The sequence below is a fragment of the Artemia sp. Qi Xiang Cuo genome, chromosome 14 (genome assembly GCF_049724085.1).
Source record: "Artemia sp. Qi Xiang Cuo chromosome 14, ASM4972408v1, whole genome shotgun sequence".
Taxonomy (NCBI): domain Eukaryota; kingdom Metazoa; phylum Arthropoda; class Branchiopoda; order Anostraca; family Artemiidae; genus Artemia; species Artemia sp. Qi Xiang Cuo.
In genome coordinates, this window is record NC_142807.1 from 44,804,750 (window position 1) to 44,826,349 (window position 21,600).

Sequence of the window (21,600 nt, forward strand, 5' to 3'; positions counted from 1 at the left end):
CTAGTAGTAGCAGTAGAGCTCCCTAGATTTTGAAATATGCTTCTTTTTTTATTTTCACTGAAAATAGCTTTTTGGTACTCTCATCAAAAAACTTGAATAAAAATTAGAATTACCACCCCTCTAGATTAAAAAAAAATATATATTTTGCCCCTCCTAATTTCCCCGAATTTACGCCACTCGGTGCTTCACTAGAAAAAACCTTACCGTTAGTCCCATTTAGTCAAGTAGGAAAAAAGTCTAGCCGGTCATTTTAATCAAGTCATGGAGTCAGACCTTTAGATTAGTTTTTTTTTTATAGAAATAAATAAGAGTTTTTAACAACAAAATTCTGGTAAGAATAATACTACAAAACTATCCTTGTGTATATATGAGTGCTCCCTTCCCAAGTTGCGGAAAAAGCATATGACACAGCAGTTGGAAGTAGCTAAAACAAAAACTTAAACATGAAAACATCCGTTTGAAATAAAAAATCACAATTTTGACTACTTATTAATTTGATATTTCTGATATGTATAATAAGTACGTATATAGAAAAAAAATCAACAGATTCCCTGTGTCAATTTCTTATTCCTTTAAATATTTCATCTGTAATACTCTCACCAGATAACATAAGAAACGAAAGAAAATTGCACCTTTGATGTTTTTAATGTGAAGACTATAGGCCTTAAGACCACATGACGCAAATATTTTGGGGTAACTCCGCGCAACACAGTGTTGCGCGGATGAAAAAGTATACACCAGTAAAAAAAAAATTAAAAACTAAAAACTACACTTAACAATCCAGCTAAGCCAAGAGCCAGTAGATGGCACTCGTGGTTGTTCTCTGAATAACGAGTTTAGTTTCCAGCCTTAGAAGTTCATAGTCTTTTGGTTTAGCTTTATTACTTTTTGTTGTGTATCTATTTTTAATTATTAAAGAAAAAACCATGCAAAGAAAAAACAAGAAGGAGCCAAGCAAAGAGAAAAAGAAGAGATATTAAAAATACAGCAAGCAGTTCCAGACTCAGCAAAGCTTTGATAAAATTCAGGATCAGAACTAAAACCAAGGATTTTCAAACATCAATAAACGAATAAAAACAAACACATAAAAAATTACTTAGACCAGTTGCTGGGTTAGCATCAAAGACCAAGGATGATTCGGGTTCTTTAATCGAAAATTGTAGACAGATGTTTTCCTTTGAGCGAATATCTTAAATATGTTTCTCTTTTTATCATATGTACTCTATTAAATGTTTAATTGAAGATGTCATGCTAAGTGAAAACTATTTTTATTTCTAGTTCTTCCTGAAAATGCTGCTGTGAAAAACAAACCGAACTTAGACTGCACATTCCTCAATGGAGTTTGTAAATGGAAGCTCCAGCCCTCATATAATTTACGTGTCCCTGTTGGCTTAAGTCCTAACTATCCATTTGGTGACCCCTTATGGCACCTAGCAGGATCCAGTTTTGATGGAAATTTTCCTGGAAGAGGATCGTAAGTTTGTCCTTTATTATGACGGTATCTGGATATTTATACCATTAATTAGGGCGTTAAAGAATAACAACAAAATTAATTCGGTCGAATTCTTACTCCAAAATGATGCAAGTTAAGTTTTACTAAAAGGTTGAACCTAAATTTGAAAAATAACAAAGCATTGAAAAACTGAAGATCTTTGTTTAATGAAAACTATTTTTCAGGATTTATTTCACATCTGCTCACTCTAGTTCGGAAGCGTCAAATTTGCATTTTGAAAGTATTTCTCTTTAATGTACAAATGGACTAAAAATAAGATAAATGCTTATTTAACGTAGGAAGAAATTTGAATGAAATCTCAGTTAAGCCTAAAAAACATTCAATGACAGTGAAAAAAGGAGCAGTACATTCAGATCTACTCTAAATAGCAGACCAAGCAGACCAGTACACTCTAAATAGCAGACCAAGCAGACGGACAAGTTCACCAGCTAGAAACTTGAAAATAAAGGTCAAGCATGACTGATGATGCAGTTACTCCATTGACAAATAATCTTAAATTTTTCAATTAATTTCAAAGATCGTTTATGAATCCAATTGAGCTTCTGCAGGTGAGATTTAAAAGTCATTGGCCAGATCATTGCACGGTATTGTAAATGGGGTTTGATAAGAGCGTTGTATAGCAGGACCAATGTTTCCTGCGTCAAACCTCTGTTTCCTGCAAGTGTTCTTTAGTTTCTTTATTATTCCAAGATTCCGGGATATCTTCAGCTCTACTGCTTGAATGTGATGCAGGAATGGTAGGTTCTCATCAAGCAGGACTCCCAAGTATTTTGCAGAACGCTTTTCTGGACGACTGATCAAACCTCTGGACGTTTCGATACCACACACCTCCGGATGGACGCTTCTGACCCGGCAAAAAAATAAAACGCAAGATTTATCAACGTTAATCACAAGTCGTTAGAATCCATCCAGAGATATGTCTTCTCAAGAACAACCCTAAGCTTGGAAATGAGCGCTGTTTTATCCCTTTCACAGCAGCCTAGTGCGGTATCATCTGTAAAAGCCTAAACGTCATCATCGTCTACTGGCTGAAAAGAAGCTTCATAGTGACATAGCTTACAGCGGCGAAGAATAGTACGTACCAGGTTTAATGCGGTACTCAGAGCGTTAACGTGAATCAGGAACAGGAGTGGTCCTAATATTGACCCTTGGGGGACTCCGCAATTGACGACTAAATTATTTGCTGGATCTTCTTCAAAATAAATCCTGCGGTCCCTCAAGTAGGATCTGAACCAATCCAGAGTTTTGGCTGTTATTCCTGTGTGCTCCAGTTTCCCGAGAAGAATAGGGTGATACATGCTATCAAATGCTTTTCTGATATCAATCAGGACCGCTGCAGGTAGAAGACCAGAATCCAGGACTTTTTTCATCCATAAACTGAAAGCCGTTAGTGCATCTTGTGTGGAGTGTCCTGGTCTAAACCCAAAATGATGAGTATTATAAAACCCTTTATTCTCCAGAAAATGGAGTAGCTGCCGCTTTTGGGTTTTTCAAAAACCTTTGAACAAAACTGACAGAATGAAAAAAGGTATATAATTCGCAGGATCTGTTCTGGGAAAGTACCCTTTTGCAGAGACAAATTGATCAGGTAAGTAAGAGGCACAATGATTGACGAAGCAACTGTTTTTAACATATTAGTGTGTACTCGGTCGAATCCAGAAACAGAATTACCTATTAGGTTTCGTATAATCAACAGAATTTCAGGTTGAGAGACAAGAGTGAGAGCCGTTGACTTGGTGCATGCTGGGCCTAGGTAATCTCTAAAACTCGTCACGGGGTTTTGAACGGAATTTGCATTTTTTTTCCCACCTCTGCACAAAATGATCCCAGTGCATTTGCAATGTTTACTGCCCCCGACGTAGTTTGCCAATTTAGAGGTAATTCTGAAGGAAGACCATGTGAGGCGCTGCAGGGACGCAGAGTTTACAATATTCCATATCTTCCGTGAATCTTTCCCACTTTCAGATATTTTTCCAATGATATAATCTCTCTTAGCTTTACATGAAATTGAACGAAGGTATTTCTTATATTCAATATATTCTCAAGCGTCGCTATGCAAGGGTCATTTACGTGATTGGTCTAAAGCTTATTTTCTTATTAATGTACTAGAGCAGTCTGTGACTAATCCAAGGACCAATGGGCTGATTTTTCTGTCCAGTCTTCCTTGTATGCTTTTTAGAGCAGTAATCGGTATACTTTCTCATAAAAATGTTATGGAATTCCTCAAATCCTGCATTAACATCTTCTGCATTCATAACATTATCCCAGGAGATACTCTCGAGAAACTTCTTTAAAGGTTTCTAGGTCCTCATCATTTAATTTCCACGTGACAAATCTATGCGTAGGCATGGCATCGCACTTAGGACCTTTGTGCTGTATTTTAAAATTTGTAAGCAGAAGGAAGTGATCAGAAGTGTCACATAGCAAGACAGAGGTCGATATTGGATGCAGCGTCGAAAAGATGTTGTCAATCAATGAGTGGGAGGTAGTAGCTGCTCAAGTGGGTATCGTAGTTGAGGCGTACATGTTCGAAACAGAAATTATCCTTGGCAGATCTATCGCACCTGATGACAGAGGAAGAGTCAGATTGATGTTAAAGTCCCCCATTAAGATGGCTTCGTTCCATTGTTTCTTCAGAAGATCAGATATTTGGCCTAAGTTTTCTAAGAACGAAGAGACAGATCCTGCCGGTTGGGGGTATACTTCTCCAAGTGTTATTTTTGTCTGCGAAGGTAAAATTATTTCCAAGAAGAGAGGATCATAAATTCCTTCAATATTCCGTGTTAGTACTTTATTGATGCAGGCTGAGCATTCTTGCCGCATGTAAAAACCCAAGCCTCTTTATTCATTGTAGATCTGTGCAGGAATTGAGAAGAATAATCAGGTATTTCTAAAGGGTATCGGTGTGTCTTGTTAGAATAGTTTCGTAAATCCCGACTACATCTGGCTGCGCTATTGGCAAAAATTTGTTACATTAGAAAGCAAAGAGCATAACCCTTGATAGTTAAGCTGGAGAACTGTGGGCTGGGAGTCAGAGCGTCCCTCAGTCACGTTACACACCTCTTCATATCGGCTCTTAGAGAATTTACTTTTATCAAACATTAAGGAATCTGATTCATTACTAATTTCAACATCAAAAACTTTTTCCAGATCCAAAAAATTTTCTTCCAACTCTGTTAATCTTGCATTATTTTGACCTGGTGATAAAGAGGCGTCCCCCATGAGGTTAGAACAGGAATCCATAACTTACCTCATACTCGAGAGAGGCAATGCCTGTACTTTTGAAAGGAGCAGTAGACCACTTAGCAGTTTGCAATCCCGAACTTTTCTTACCTCACAGAAAAAGATAAAACGAATAAGGACGCACGAAAAGGAAAAATATCACTTTGCATCAACAGAAAAAGCAACTTCAATATTAAGCAAACGGCAAGTAAACATATAGTAAGATAAGCAAGTAAAGATATAGATAAGGCAAGTAAGATATAGAATGTGCCGAAATTTGGCATCAGAGTTGTCTCACGGGTTTTGTTAATTGACTTATGACTAATCTGTACGTCTGGAATAGTCTCATATGGTATGTATTTATTTTTTCTTAAAAACATTAAATTTTTGAAAGTAGCACCGCAAGGGCACCGTAATACAAGATTCATATCGAAAGTTCTCATCGCTCTTCATTTTCAGCTGTTATTTGTATTTCAATAGTTTTGTCGATTCTTTCACTAAAGGTAATTCGTTATTAATTACATTTATTTTGTTGTTAATTGTTATTAATCCATTATCATTGCTAATACATATTACAATTCGAGAATCAGAACCAAATCTTTTGTGATCCCTCCTTGCCCCTAGTCGTTATGACATGCCTGCTTTAAGTGATCTGGAGATAATATTCAGTTCATGCTTTCTCCTTTAGGTGGTCCGTAGAGCACGAATTACAAAGGATAATAGCTTCCAGAGGCGCAGATAAGAGGGGAGGGGGAGGAGTGGACCACCTAAACTTCTAGATCTTCGGCACCTAATGCTAACGCCTTGGACCTTTGGGCGTCTTTGGCGTCTTAGTTTAGCTTATGTGTCTGCATTTATCGGCAAACTGGACGATTTTCGTTGGTTCATTCTGTATCTCCGCCCTCCAAACTCCAACCCTAACTTCGCCCCTGATAGCTTCATTGTATTCGGTAACGGTAACATTTTTTGACTTGTGACAGTTTTTGGCAGAGTTTGAGAGTTATTCTATCCCCTTAATCTAAGGGAATTCTTTCGTTTGTTTCAACCAGTTTTCTTCAGTTTTATTTGATTGTCAAGGTACAGGGATGTTTATTTTTTCTAAAATGTACTCTATCCTCTTTTTTGAGTCATAGAAATAAATGAGAATTGAAGCTTTGAGCATCAAACTTCAATATTAATCAATTCAATATTAGATCAATATCAGATATTAAAATCAATATTAGATTTTTTCTACTGTATTTTGAATCCCCCATGAAGAAATTTCATGCGGGCAAAAAAAATAATTTTTATAGCGCATTTCCTGGCTAAAGGGCCATGAAACGAAAATCAGCCCCGCTGGAAGGGACTCTAGAGTCCAATCCCGCGTTCTTTCCTTTTTACCTGATAATATTGACATCTATTGTTGGATGCATGTACCTTCTTTATTGATCAAATGAGATACTTCATCCGCTAATCTGAGGAAGTTGTTCGCCGATTGGCTAGCGAAGCCCGCTTGGCTTTTTGTCCGATGTTTGTGATCTTTAGAAAGTTTCTAGAGAACTTTTCAAAAGAAGACCAAAATTGGCTACCTTAGGAAATTGACTGCAAGATACTAGTGAAAAGTATTTCAAATTTTACCGTATTTTGATTTTGTAAATCAATAACTTCATACTTTCAATGGTGTTCTGGAAAATATTGCGGAATTACGACTGGAACCTACTTAATGGCCAGTTTAATAAGATTAGTTGATTAAGACAATGGAACCATGGCTCATATTCAAATATTTTGGTTTTACAGTCAATATGTATGATGAATTTCAGTAGCTGCTCTTATAAGCCTGCCTTAGTTTCCATTAGATATTTTTAATCAGTATTTTTTCAATAGTTGCAGAAGCAGCTGCAATCTAGCAAAGAACAAACTCTAGCCTATAGTAACAAAAATTAAAAAAAAACACGTTTTTAAAAAAAGCTGAGGAAGAATCGCCATTTGAAGCTGACTCGGGAATAGTAAGAGTTATTTCAGATAATCTTAATAGTAAAAGCTTATTGTGAAAACAAATTTATAGGAATTTTGAAAAATAGCATGAAATCCTTCTAAAATGGTTATGGATCGAAATGGTTCTTTTCAGAAAATGATAGATTTGGCTTCATCCATGCTCTCTCGTAGTTATTTTATTGATGACGCTGTTTAAATACCATCGCTGGATATAGCAGTATGGAATGCTTGGAACTTGAATTCAGGAAATGTTTAGCAGATTTATTCACAAAAGTCAAATGCACAGGGCTCCATTTAATTAAAAAAAAGAAATTACCTTAAAGTTCGCTTTAGAATAACAAGAATCAGCGCCAGCTACTTCTTATGACATTTTTTTTTCTTTTTTTAATTCTGTTATAACATTGAACGAGTCTTCTTTTCTGAATATAGAACCATTAATTGGTAAAATTATGAATAATTATCAACCTACACACAGCGTTTACTCCCCCCTCAAATATTAGCCAATCTATTTCTCTCTAAAAATGTATATGTACGAGCTTAAAGGCTTTGGCAGACACAGCGTTTTTTAGGTTAAAAATGGCCGTAATAATTCGATACAGGATTCAATCTTCTTTCAATCTAGGATTCTTATTTCTTGGTTAACGCTTAAATTGAGCAGTATTTAGTTTGATTTGTCGGTTTGAGAGACTTTCTCAATATGACGGAATATTTTTTTAACTAAGATTTGTAGAGTTTACTAACTACCACACTTGATATGCTAGTTGATGCCAAAGTATTCAAGCAAAGTGCCTTTGTTGAGACTCCGTGTTTTATAAATTTTAAATAATTTTCTAAGAAAAAACTACTTTTTCTGTGAAAGAGCCAGCTTAGTACGTTCTTTAGACACTGGAAGAATAGGGTATGTCATTCTAGCCCTTTATATTCTAGGGGTTTGAGGCCAGTTAATGCGGAAGTGACATTGAATTTATTTTGAGAATGAATAAATTATCAGATTCTCAACCGAGAAAAGCAAAATAAAACTCACTTATTTCTAAATTACCAGTATCTCTGTTAAGAGCCAAACCTAAATTTTGATATTTATGCATTTCAAACGCCTTTCTGTATTGCTATGCTAAACCCTTAATATGAGAAATTAACACCCTTCCACATCCACAAAATGATACGAATTCCCAACCTCTCAGGTCTTAAAGGTTCTGTACTAAACAAGCTTCATTTAAAATTAGACAAATATGACAAAATTACCTGTTTTATTATTTTATTTCACTTGAAAGAATCCAAGTCACTTGTCTAGCTTCTAAATGAGAGCATTGTTAGTCAATAAATTTTGGGGGAGTGGCTGAACTTTTTCGATTTTAGTTTTGTTGTTTTTAATTCGTTTTATTTTTTGTTTTACCTGTTATTTTCTTACACATTTTTAGCTTTTTAATTCTTCGGATTTGGGTTTTTGTTTCATTTGATCTAAATAGTTCGCATTTTCGCTAAAAAAATGTGAACTTGATTTTTTTTCTTTTGAGACTTTTTCCAATTGTGCTGAAGAGGGGAAGCAGTTGTCTTCCCGAAATATCCGTTCTTTTCCGTTTTTGTTGGCTTTATAAAACCCCATTCTCGCTTTTCTTCTCTTCTTTTTTATGGCAGGCCAATGTGGTCCACGAAATTATCTAATTACTCCAAATCAACTATTTGAGTTCCTCATATAATATCATAAGCTTTTATAAGCAAAAGTACTATCTTTGGCAATTTATCCCTTAAGTCTATTAATTTTTTCCCTTTAACTGATTTTTTAGGTGACATTTTTAAATTTATTGTTTTTAGAGATTCTTGTCCAAATTATTGTTGCAAAAAAAAGAGATGAGGTTTTCAAAAATAGTTTAGAAAATGGTTGCTTAAATTTCTAGTGGCTCACTACTGCTGTTGGTTTTTGAGAGTTTATTAGTCCATCAGAAGCAGGCAGATATTGTCTAAAAACGAGATTGGTAGGTGAAAATATCTATGATGGTTTTTTTTTAGCCTTTTAAGTTAATTCATTTTTAACCATTAAAGCACTCTGGTGGAAGTAAAGAGCGAAGTTGACACACGAACAAAAAAAAAGAAAAAAAATCCCTGCCCGTTCAAAAACATCTACAAACTAGCTCAAATAAACTGACTCATGATATATCCCGGTATTTATAGGATATTGAAAGTCTGACGCTTAACTGAAAATGCACAACAGTGAAGTTAATCTTGTGAGCGAGAAAGGGGATCTACTGCGTCCTAAACTTCACCCTCCTTACGCCAAAGTTTGATATATTTCTCAACCTCATCAACAACAAATGTTACTGATACAAAATTGGAAAAACATTTTTTTTCCAAATTAGAATTCTTTTAGAATGAAATGACTGATTCACTCGCATTTGCTTTAGAAAAATTATTCAATTCAAAATGTCTGAAAATCAACTGGTAAGTAAAATATTTGCATTTACCAACTGCTGCAACTGCCCATATTTTTACACTGCAAGATGTTTTCAACAGAACACTAGCTACACTTTAACGTACGTTTTTTTAAAAGAAAAATCTTTTCCGCATAATAAGTTTTTCAGAGAAAAATAAAGAGCTCCATTAAACCAAAAATGAGCAGAAAGAAAGTCAAATAATCTTTCAAGCGGAAAACAACCACAACTCACCATCAATAAATAAATGAAACCCAAACGAACAGAAATTACAATAAATAACCAAGTTAAGCTCAAAACGAACAGAAATTACCATGAGTAGGGCTGACACCCCTAATGACTTTTGAAGACCAGAACATAATTTGCACTTTACTGAAAACAAAACACATATTATTTGTTGTCACTTTTTTATGTTTAATAAATTAAAGATTGTTAAGACTTTAAGGAAGGAATATTAGTATATGTATATACTGTCAATCCACATTCATTTGTTTTATTTCAATAAATTGCAAATTATTTTCTGGTCTTCACAAGGCATGGCGAGCGCCGGCCCTGCTCATATTAATTTCTGCTCGTTTTGAGTTTTACTTGATTATTTATTGTAATTTCTGTTCGTTTTGAGTTCACCTTAACCCCTTTATTCACCTTAATACCCTTAGTTCGCGTAGGAGCAATTGTTTTAGTAGCAGTAATAGCATTAGCAGCAGCATACACATAGCACCTTTTGTTTTCTTCAACATCCCCCTCAACACACGCTGAAAGTTTCAACTTAATAACATCAACCATCCCTGAAGCATTATTTACGTCGTCTTGACAACCTTTATGTGCATAGTGTGTTTCGTTTTAGTTCAATACTGTTTCAATATTCCCCAAATTTTTTGCCTTAATAACCCTGGCTTTAGCAGGAGTAGTAGTGGTACCAGTGGTAATAGTAGTAGCAGTAGTAGTATTAGTAGTAGTAGTATTAGTAGTAGTAGTAGTAGTAGTAGTAGTAGTAGTAGTAGTAGTAGTAGTAATAGTAGTAGTAGTAGCAGTAGCAGTAGCAGCAGTAGCAGTAGTATGAGTAGAAACATTAGCAATAGGATGCAAATGTTGTCTTTTGGTTAGTTCAACACCCCCCACAACAAGCCATGTAAGTTACAGCTTCACACTCCAAACTCTTACTAGGATATTGCTGATACGGATATTGCTTATATGTTATAGTTGTAAAAGCGTCACAGAAGTAGTATTAGTACTAGTAGTACTATTAGCAGCATTAACAGTAATAGCAGTTATACTAATAGCAGCAGTAGTATCAATATATTGCCTTTTGGTCACCCCCCTTATGAAGTCCTGGAAGTATCAACCTACAGAATTAGCCGTTTCTGTGACATTACCGATATGCCCTTTTGATAACTTGTAAAGTCATATGCTTTCTGAAATTTTAATCTTAATAATCTTAGCCTTACAAGTAGTTGGAATAGAAGTAGTAGTTGTATTAATACTACTACTACTACTACTACTAACAACTCACCGCAGCACCAAGTCACCTGAGGCCAACACAGCTACGCACGCTCCTCCTCCTCCCCAATCTATTCAAAGCCTCCCTTTTTACACCCGCCCACGAAGTTCCTATTTCCTTTAAATCTTTCTTTATGACGTCCTCCCACCCCAGAAGGGGGCGACCTGCTTTCCGTTTAGCCCTAGATGGTTGGCCGAAAAGAACAATCTTCGGCAATCTATCATCCTTCATCCGCACAACATGCCCTAACCACCTCAACCTGTCTTTCATTATAGACCTAGAGAGCGGTATTGAACCACATTTTTCGTATAGCCTATTGTTTGAAATACGGTCAGTCAGCCGGGTACCCAGAACAATCCTTAAGCAATTTCTCTGGAAAACGTCTAGCAAATCTTCATCCGCTTTTCGGAGCGTTTCCTATTCTTCCAGACTTTTTTTAACTGTGAAAAAACACCCTGAGCCTTGGCTATTCTATTTTTAACATCTTCACTGCTCCCACCATCTTTACTAATAATACTACCAAGGTAAGTGAAGCTGCCCACCTGAACAATCTTTTCATTACCCAACGTCACCTTTTCATCTTCACTTATTCCTAGCCTTAGTGACTTAGTCTTCCTAACATTAATTTTCAAACCAATACTAGCACCCTGAACTCGCAAAACCTCTAAAACTTCATTCATTTTGCTCACACTTTGATCTAGGATGCTTAAATCATCAGCATAATCCAAGTCCAGGAGACTTTTTCCTCCCCATTTGATTCCGTGGTCTCCCATTACCTTTCCTGTGTTCCTTAAAACAAAGTCCATCAAAATAACCCATATAAAGGGGGATAGAACACAACCCTGCTTAACTCTTGATTTAATGCAAAACCAGCTGGTAATCTCATTTCCTACCTTTACCGCGGCAGTGTTATTCTCGCACATAGCACTAATCACTTTAATGTATTTGTCTGGTATACCATACAAGGATAAAACCTTTACTAAAGCTCCTCTATCAACAGTATCGAACGCTTGCTAATAATCTATAAAACTGAGGACCAAAGGTGTTTGAAAACTAAGGCACTTCTCAATTATTAGCCTAAGAGTTAAAATTAGGTCGACACATCCTCTACCTTTTCTAAAACCGCACTGTTCTTCTCTTAAAACTTAGTCTACGGCATCTCTCAGTCTAAAAAGTATCATATTACTAAGCAATTTGCTACCTACAGAGACCAGACTAATGCCTCAATAATTAGCACATTCACTCTTATCAACTTTCTTAAAAAGTGGTCTAATTAAGCTTTTCCTAAAATCGTTAGGTACTTCGCCCTTATAAACTGCTATATTCATACTCTTTAGAAACTTCTTTTTAAACTCAGAGCCATAATATATAAAATACTCATTTACCACACTATCAGCCCCGGGGGCTTTTTTATTCTTTAATCCTTTTAGTACTCTCGCTAATTCTTTCACACAAAACAAATCTTCCTTCACACCCAAGGTATCACAAACTTTTTCATTTTCCTCTATATTTTTTCCTGCAACTCTATCTCGGTTAAGCAAGTTCTCAAAATGTTCGGCCCATCTTGCTATAGCTTTTTCCTTGTCGCTAATTGCCACTCCATTCCTATCTTTAACTGGGACAAGTCCGGATTGACTACTCCCTCTCAATTTATTAACATGCTAGTACAATATTTTACTATTATGCCGTCTAGCTGCATCTTCCAGATCCTCGGCAATTTTATCAATGGCCTCCACCTCACACCTCCTTAGTTCATATTTTAGTGCTTTCTCCACTCTCTTTACATTTCTTTTGTTTTCATACGATCTATCACTCAGATAATTCTCGTACAAGCCCTTTCTCCTTTCTATTAAACATAAAGCTTTTTCACTAATATTCTTAGCTGCAGTTCTAGCTTTCTTCCCTAATACACCTTCAGCAACTTCACAAATTATTTTTTTAACAGTATTCCAACCATCTTCCACATTATCAAATTTTAAACTCTCAAGTTTAGTATTCAACTGTTCCTGGAAAGTTTCTCTCAAATTCTCATCCTGGAGTCTACCAACATCATAACTTCCCGACAGGTAGTTACCCTTCCGATATTTCAGCTTTAGATTAACCCTTGACACTACTAGATGGTGATCTTTACTTTTAACAACAATAACGGCACTCCAATACACCCTACCACCTTGTATTGATCCTGCCAGTCTTCGGTTCACTATAACATAATCAATAAGGTTTGCTGTCTTACCATCACGTGAATACCATGTTAACTTATGAGTCATTTTATGACCAAACACCGTATTGGTTATAACTAGATTGTTATACCTACAAAATTGCAAAAGTCTGTATCCATTACTGTTTTCTTTTCCTACACCAAATTTACCTAGGCTGGGATACCATCTATTCCTATTTCTACCAACCTGGGCGTTAAAATCTCCCGGTAATAACATCATATTTCTACCTAGGACCTTGTCTATTTGCTCCTGTAACTGTAAGTAAAATTCATCTGAGTCACTAGTATTTCCGTCAGTCGGTTCTACAGGGGCGTATACTACTATAACTGATACCCTGGACTTTCTAGTCATAAAATGAGCAATTAGTATTCTATTATTAATACCTTCCCAGCCTAAACAAGACTTAGCAGCTTCCTTATTCATCATCAACCCTACTCCCTGTCTATGTATCCCATCCTTGCTGCCTGAGTAAACAAATTTTATATCACCTAACTTCATGCTTCCTACCCCTGGGATATGAGTTTCTGAAACTCCTAATAAATCCAGTTCGAATCGTCTGAATTCGTCCGTCAAAATGTCAATGCGATAGTCATTTTTGAATGTCGTAACATTCCAAGTTCCAATTTTCATGTTCTTTAAATCATTGAAATTATTTTCACCTCAGGAAAAGCAATGATCCCGGATACCAGTGCAGGACGGGGATCACATATCTTCTCAAGTCTACACCGAAGTGCTTAAGCCGGCTTAGAACCGGACAGCAAGAAGTATTAATAATAGTTGTTGTAACAGTAGTAGCAGCATTATTAATAGCAGTAATAGCATGTACATAGTAGCATTTTGGTCAGTTGAACATCCCCCTCATGACGCCTGAAGTCTCATCTTGATACGGTAAGCCATTATAAAAATCAAAATTATTGTTGATTCACCCTTTTGACCCCCTTTTGACGCCCTTTTCATCTTAATACTTATAGCTTTACAAGTACTAACAATTGAAGTTGCAGTTGGAGTAGTTAAGTAGCAGTAGCAATAGTAGTAGTACTGCATGCACATAGTGTGTTTTGAATTAGTTTAAATCTCCCCTCTATATTCTGTCAAAATTTTCGCCTTCATACGCCTAACCTTAAGAGTGCTAGTGTTATAGTAATAGTGGTAGTAGTAAGAGTAGTAGTAGCAGCAATTTTGTTGTATTAGTAGTAGCAGTAACAGTAGTAGCAGCAGTATTAATAGTAGTAATAACATGTATATTTGGTCTTTTGGTCAGTTGAACATCCCCCTCATGATGCCCCGAAAGTTTCATCTTATTACGGTAAGCCGTTCTAAAAATACCACTGATACGCCTTTTTGACAATCTGTGCTCACACAGTATGTTTCGATTTGGTTTAACTTTCCCGTCAACATTTCCTCAGATGTTCATTTCAGTATCCTCAACCTTGGTAGCACTCGCTACAGAAGCAATAGTTTTAACGATAGTAATAGTAGTAGTAGCAGTAGAACTGGTAGCAGTAGTAGTAGTGGTAGTTGTTGTAATAGTAGTAGTACCGTGTAAATATTGCATTTTTGGTCAATTGATCATTTCCCATATCATTTCCTGAAAGTTCCAGATTAATATACACAGTCATTCCTGAGTTACGCCCTTTTGACAACCCGTATGCACACAACGCGTTTTGATTTAGTTCAACACTCTGCTTAACATTCTCTGAATGGCTCGCCTGACTGCCCTTCGTCTTCTTGGTAAATAAACGTCAAACATCCACTTTTCTCTATAGTAAATGCTATATGTAAACACTTGTCGAATTGCCTAAATTAAAGCCCTTGCCCTGGGGGCTGCGGAAGGGGGTTGAAATCCCCGAATATATAATTACTGGACCTTTCAACTATGCTGAATGAAGTAGCTGTCTTAAAGTTTTGATTGGATTGGTTTTGGGATATGATGGGTGTGGGGGGGGGGAGGGGGAGGTGGTCTGGTTACCTTCAATTACTTTTGACTCTTAGAAAAGGCACTAGAACTTTCAGTTTCAATTAAAACCTTATATACCCCGGGGCATAACTTACAACCCTTGTCCTCAGGCTCTGGGGTATTGTATCAACACTGAAGGCATTGTTATACGCTCTTTGGACTATTTTAAACAAAATAACTATCTTGATATAATTTTGATCAGATACATTTGGGGAAAAGAGGGCGTACGGGGGAGGGGAGCTAGTTGCCCTCCCATCACTTTTGATTCATAAAAAGGGCACTAGAGCATCCGATTTCCAATCGAAGAAGCCCCCTCCAAAGTTTATACAACCATCCCTTCCATAAAACGTTATATATTAACAATCGACAACTAGCATAACTTATAGCCCTTGCCCTGAGGGCTGTGGAGGGTTGAAATCCCCAAAAACATAGTTACTAGACCTTTTTAATTAAGTTGGAAAAAACAGATATCTCAAAATTTTGATAAGATGTGTTTGGGGAAATGGTTGGGGGGGATTGCCCTCCGATCACTTCTGACTCTTAAAAAGTGCCTTCGACAACTCCTTATATACGAAATGCTTTGGTCAGAACCCCCTCACCCCCCTCCCCCCCCAAAAAAAAAGAAATCACATCGTTCTTTACTTAGGCGGCACTATTGCGCTGCCAATAAAAGAGCGGGAAATTCAGAGTTGATAGCCTCCTTACGCATTGGGTAATTTTTCTTGTTCTAATTTTTTATAATATTCTCTAATTTCATTTCGTTTTTTAGACTTAAATATACAGAACAATGGCCGCTCTTAGGGTCTATGGTGCCCGGGGGGAATTTAAACCCTCCCCCCCCCCCTTTCCACAGAAAAATTCTGGGAACGAATAGCATGCATTTTGTCAATTTACGCCTATTTTGAACGGCCACGGTTCTACCTCATAAAAAGCAAACGACATCCCCTAGTAACTGAAAGTTTATAAACATGCTCTGAAAAAAAAATAAAAAACTATCTACTGAGAAAATTTTCATTTAAAGGTGATAAGGGAACGCTGTTTTTTCAGTTTACCATGAAAGTTAAAGTTCATTGTGAAAAAATAATTATTAGAATTTCGGAGCCTGAAGTATGTCGAAAATGGCAGTGGATCGAAATCAAAAATCCACCGTTGGAATCACCATGGTGAGGGTGAGGTTTTGACCTGAGGTTTCCAGTCCCCATTTTAAAAACACAAGGAAATCGAAATTTACCTCTGGTGCTGGGGCACTGGAACATCGTAGTCTCTAAAACTTATTTAAAAGTTTGTGCTTATATCTACCCACCCTTGTAAAGTGATAAATGGAACCAGATATGGCACTTTTGGGTGCCATTCCTGGAGTGGAAAGGCTGGGAAGGAGAAAAGGGCTTCAATAAAATCTACTTGGGCCATCTTTTAAACGGAGGGGCACAATCCCCCTCATGAATGCACCCTCAGTCAATGAAAATAAAATAATACGGTTTCTAATTTCTAATTTCAGTTGAAAAAAAACTTGTTTTTTATATTTATTTTCTTATCTTTTTCAAATAATGCCGGGAAATCTGCTTCCCCCTCCATGAAAATTTCCCTTTCCTCACGGGAAACTCCTCCATGGAGAGTTACTGTTTTGTAAAATATCGCCCCTGGAAAATTCCCACCGTACAATTCCATCCTCGCTGACCCCTCCCCCACCCGTAAAATTTCTTGTGACTGATTCTATTCTAAAAAAATTCTCCTTAGCTTTCTTTCATTTGAAAAAGACTTTGATTTCTTATCGTTTTTAGGTCATGCCGGACATCTCCCTTTGTGGACATTTTTTCCCGAACCCTCCCCTCACCCCCACCGGTGGGAAGTTGCTCCCGCGGAAAACTCTCCCATGGAGAATGCCTCCCGCAGAAAATTCCCCCATGGATAATCCCCCCTACAGAAAATTCCCCCCCCCCATAGGAAAAATTACCCGAACAATTCTAACTCCACTGAAAATTTCCTCTGGATAACTCCCCTTCAACATCTCCACATGCAAAATCGATCCGGGAAAGAGAAAGTAAGAAAAATAAAAAGAACTTCATACAGGAATTCTGTCGAATTCCCACTGCGTAAAATTTCCCCTTGAAGATTCACCCCCCGGAAGCTTCCCTTCCCTCAGAAAATTCTACCAATGGAAACCCAAACCAAAAATTCCCCCTCTCCAAAAAAAGTCTGTATACTTCTTACTTCCAAATAACAAATACTATACATAAACAATAGGCATATTTTTTAACTTACAGCTCTTTTTCCAGAGGCTTTGGGTGGTCCTATCACCTCTAAAGGCATAGTTATTGTACCTTTCAACTACACTGAACAAAAATGGCTATCTCAAAATTTTGATTGGGTGACTTTGGAGAAAGGGGCATGAGAAGACGGCTATTTGCCCCCCTGTCTTCTGGTCACTTAAAAAGGGCACTAGAATTTTTAAATTCCGTTAGAATGTGGCCTCTGTCGATCTTCTAGGACCATTCTTCTAGGCTCGATACGATCACCCCTAAAAAAAACGAATAAACACTCATCCGTGGTCTGTCTTCTGGCAAAAAATACAACATTTCGCATTTTTGCTGGTTGGAGCTTGGAAAAATCTACAGTAGATTCTTTGATTTAAAGATTCCTCGATTCCTTGGGTTCCCCCCCCCCGCTTTTTTTGAAAATTAGGGCATTTTTTCAGGCTCCTAGCTTTTGATGGGCAACACTAAACTTAAAAAACTTAATGAATCTATATATTTGGATTCAGCATAAAACGCTAATTCTTTTGATGTATCTATTGTTATTAACATCCAGTTTTTTAGAGTTTTGGGCACAATTGAGCCGAGTCGCTCCTCACCTACAGTTCGTTACCATCACGAAATCTTCAGTTTTGGGAATAAGAGGCATGACGAGTTAGTTAAAAAATACCCGTTCTTTAACTGGTCATTGGGACGCAGAGTTTTCTTCCTTCATTCTATCCTTTAGCTAGGTGAAAACGGAAGCACGTAGAAACCCAGTTTATTCTTATTACATTAAAGGGGAAGTATCCAGAAAAACAGCTGAAAACAGCTTTGCTTGATGCTTCAAACTTGTCTTGAACTATCTTCCTAAAGTAGGGTAGGAAGAAAGTTGGGATGTTTTATAATAGCCGAAAGTGTATTTTTTGGAGGGGGGGGGGGTGAAGGCTCATTATGTCCTGATTATTGAACTATACAAATGAATTGTGGTCTGTCAGACACCCATGATTTTCCTAATGCCACAAAATGTATGGTGGACAGTATAATTAGAATTATAATGGAAATGTAACTTTTGTTAACCCAAGATTTGGTGTTGCATCAGGAACTTCATAATATGCTTGTTAGTCTTGGTAATTGGATAATTCCCATCTCTATAAGTGAATAGCCCATAAAAAGTACTGGACTTTCTCATAGACAAAATTAATTTTAAAGATAAGAATTATTCTATGACCTCGTTTTTTTCCTCAGTAAAGGTTCTGGAGACAGAAGATAAGGGTTAAAGAATGACCTTATTTTTATCCTTAAAGCGGTTTGGAGACGGTACCTTTCGGAATTAATCATGTTCTAATAAATAGATCAACTGTAAAGTAAAGATTATATTTCTGTACATTATCATGGGGTGGTGTGATGAGCACAATAATAGTGAAATAATAGTAATTACAGCTATTTTTCTTCATAGGCAAATAAACGGCAAACCTAATTCATATATGATGTTTCGTACTTTTCCTACTCTGCCCAGTTTCCCATCCTTGAGAGGATTTCTCGTGTCTCCTCTTCTGAAAAGTACTAGTAAGACAATCTGCATCTCATTTTGGGCTGTACTTTCCGCACCATCGACAGGAAAACAAGGATCTCTAGAGGTTTGTTTAATTTAAGTTATTCAGTTAACTCTACATTCCACATTAAGCAAGTCATAAAAGAGTAATATTTATACCGATGATTTCGGTTGTATCAATTATGTGACGGATTAAAAAGCGAAGTATTTATTCTTAAAAAAATATTTGAAATAAGAAACAAACGCCTGTTGACTCCATATGCACATAGAAGATGAGGCATGTCTTCCCACTTTCGACCCCATGGATCTCATAGCTCTTGAAATTTAAGCTGTAAGTTCTTATGTTTTCCATATAATCAAACTATCTTCAATTTTTTTTATTTGTGATCTTTCCAAAATATTAGATTTTTGAAAACTTCGGATTTTGACTATGTTACATAAAAAAGATTAACTTAATGAATTCGAAATGAAACAAATTAAAATATCGAATGAATATTAATGAATGAATGTCGACAAGAACATTTTGGCTGTGACTGTTCCAAGTATGATATGTGAAATTGTGTTTGAAGTAAGACCAATGTACAAAGACAACTTTTTTCTGTGCTCTTTGAAGTTCTCTTCATGGAATTAGAGCTTTAAAACATCAAAATTATCTTTAATAATTAAAAAAAAAATTAAAGCGAATGCCTTAAATGTTTGTGCAAAAAACATAACTTATCTAAACTAATATAATACTTAAAATAGGTAATAGTTAAGTAGATAGTGTAACGAAAATAAATATAGAATGGTTTACAATAATATATATCTAAACTAATGGAATTTGTATATAGATGTGAAATGTGTTCTGTATCCTCCTGAACAGATCTCTCTTTGATCCTTAAGGGTTGAAAATGGGACCACTGCGGGACTCCACATCCCATTTTATGATCCACTGATAGAACTCAAATTTCATAAGAATAGCACTCGGTTCTTTCGATAAGAAGGAAAAAATCACAGCGCATTCCCTCGACTACAACCATTTTCCATTTTTTCCCAGTAAAATCAAGAGTCTTACGTATCAGATGCCTTTATTGTGCCCAGAAACAATGAAGCAACTTTAAATTTATCATCAAGGATATCATTTACTATTGTAACCAGGAGCTGGATAGCATCTTCTGTAGAATTAAATAATAAAAACAAGTTTTTTTAACTGAAAGTAAGGAACGACGTTAAAACTTAAAACGAACAGAAATTATTCCGTATATGAAAGGGGCTGCCCCCTCCTCAACGCCTCGCTCCTTACGATAAAGTTTTTTATTGTTTAAAAAAAATAGAGTTGTGAGAAGTCAAACTTTAGCGTAAAGAGCAAGGCGTTGAGGAGGGAGCAACCCCTTTTATATACGGAATAATTTCTGTTCGTTTTAAGTTTTTACGTCGTTCCTTACTTTCAGTTAAAAAAAAATGTTTTTTTTATTTAATTTTTGAACGTTTTTGAATTAATGCAGATTTTGATTTTGGCTCACATTACATGAATAATAAAAAAAAAAATTTGCATATTAATTTTAATTTTATTTAGTTAAATGGCTTTGTCAAAACTTGTTTAATTTTATTTACGAACGTTTTTATTGGTAATAAATATACGTAACTTACGAATTAACTTACGTAACGAACTTCTATATTCATATATTTTTAATACATATATTAGGGGGTTCACCCCACAGTCAATACCAGTAGAGGAGGGGGTGCTACTCGTGACCCTACACCATATATGGGCATAGAATACTGACGGGACTCCAAATAAGGGCATAGAGTCATTAGGGAGAACACGTTGTTAATGGGGTCAATGACCTCTTTTTCCAAGGTCGATGTTGTTGTTGTTGTAAGTGCACGCTCTCAGCGAATGTCAAGGTCGATTTATTTGTTGTTGTTGTTGTAAGTGCACGCTCTCGGCGAATGTTATGATCCAGAAATAGTATTTGTTGTTGTTTTGGTCATGTACATGCACGAGGCGAATGTCATGGTGTCCAGAAATAGTATTTGTTGTTGTTGCTCTCACCAATGTTATGACTTTCCCGGAAACAGTTAGATCACGTGTTTCCTTCTCAGCCAATCAGCGAGTCGGATACATCCTCCTTCTCAACCAATCAGAGGCCTGCTTACATATGATTTCCCCGTTACATAACAATTCACCCTTGAGATTTCGTATATAACGGACATGCATTGTCATTAAATTATCAGAAAGTATTTTGACACCGTGTAAGCAACTAAAACGGATATTATTGATGAACTTGAAGCCTTGGCAGCTTCAATTTACCATGTAAGTACATTTTTTATTTTAAAACGAATTTTCCTTGGACATCTTCCAGTATATTCAGCTAAAACGTAAATATATTCCTTTACCCCAAACCCCCCCCCCCCCCAAACCTTACAAACATCATTATAATCAATGGAAAACGCAAAATATATTCTTTTTACCCTAACCCCCCCTCTCACTGTTTTTACAATCAAATTCTCGCAAAAAGAAATAATTCTCTTTTCGTTAAAGTTTGACTTTTCTCTATTTCCAGCTAAAGTGACCGCTGACTTCTGTCAATTTTTAGTGAAAATACCGTTCTGTTTTGACACAAGACTCCAGTGCGTGGTTAAAATTAGCTGTCACCCTTTTTCTGGTTTTGTTTACAAACGCGGTCAAAGGAACTATTTTTCTGTCAAATTAAAACACTAATTAAGCAAACAGGGCTAGAAAAGTCTTTGGGAGTTGCATGAAGCTAATATTATGCGTAAATTGAATAGCATTTTAACCTATGTTTGCAAAATATAGGCCTACAGGTCGATGGGTTAACGATCTAAGTTAAAGCCTATAGACCGGGAAATTTAATATTTTTCTAGACGGTAAAAATAGAAACAATGATTCCTATCCTATGGCTATAGACTACTGATTGTCTAATAAAAACGTTTAATTTCTACGCCTAATATATTTCTCGCGAAATTTTTACTTTTTGCTTTACTAGAGATAAACTAAA

General features: G+C 36.3%; 1 protein-coding gene across 1 annotated transcript in view; it reads left to right on the plus strand.

Moving 5' to 3' along the window:
- The window catches only part of LOC148944511 (uncharacterized), a 154,810-nt gene extending 136,112 nt beyond the window's left edge, over nt 1–18,698 (plus strand). The window contains exons 9-10 of the mRNA XM_089099947.1: nt 1,279–1,474; nt 18,503–18,698. Coding sequence (XP_088956073.1) covers nt 1,279–1,474; nt 18,503–18,698 — 392 coding nt within the window. The remainder of the gene's footprint in view (nt 1–1,278; nt 1,475–18,502) is intronic.
- The last annotated feature ends 2,902 nt before the right edge of the window (nt 18,699–21,600 follow it).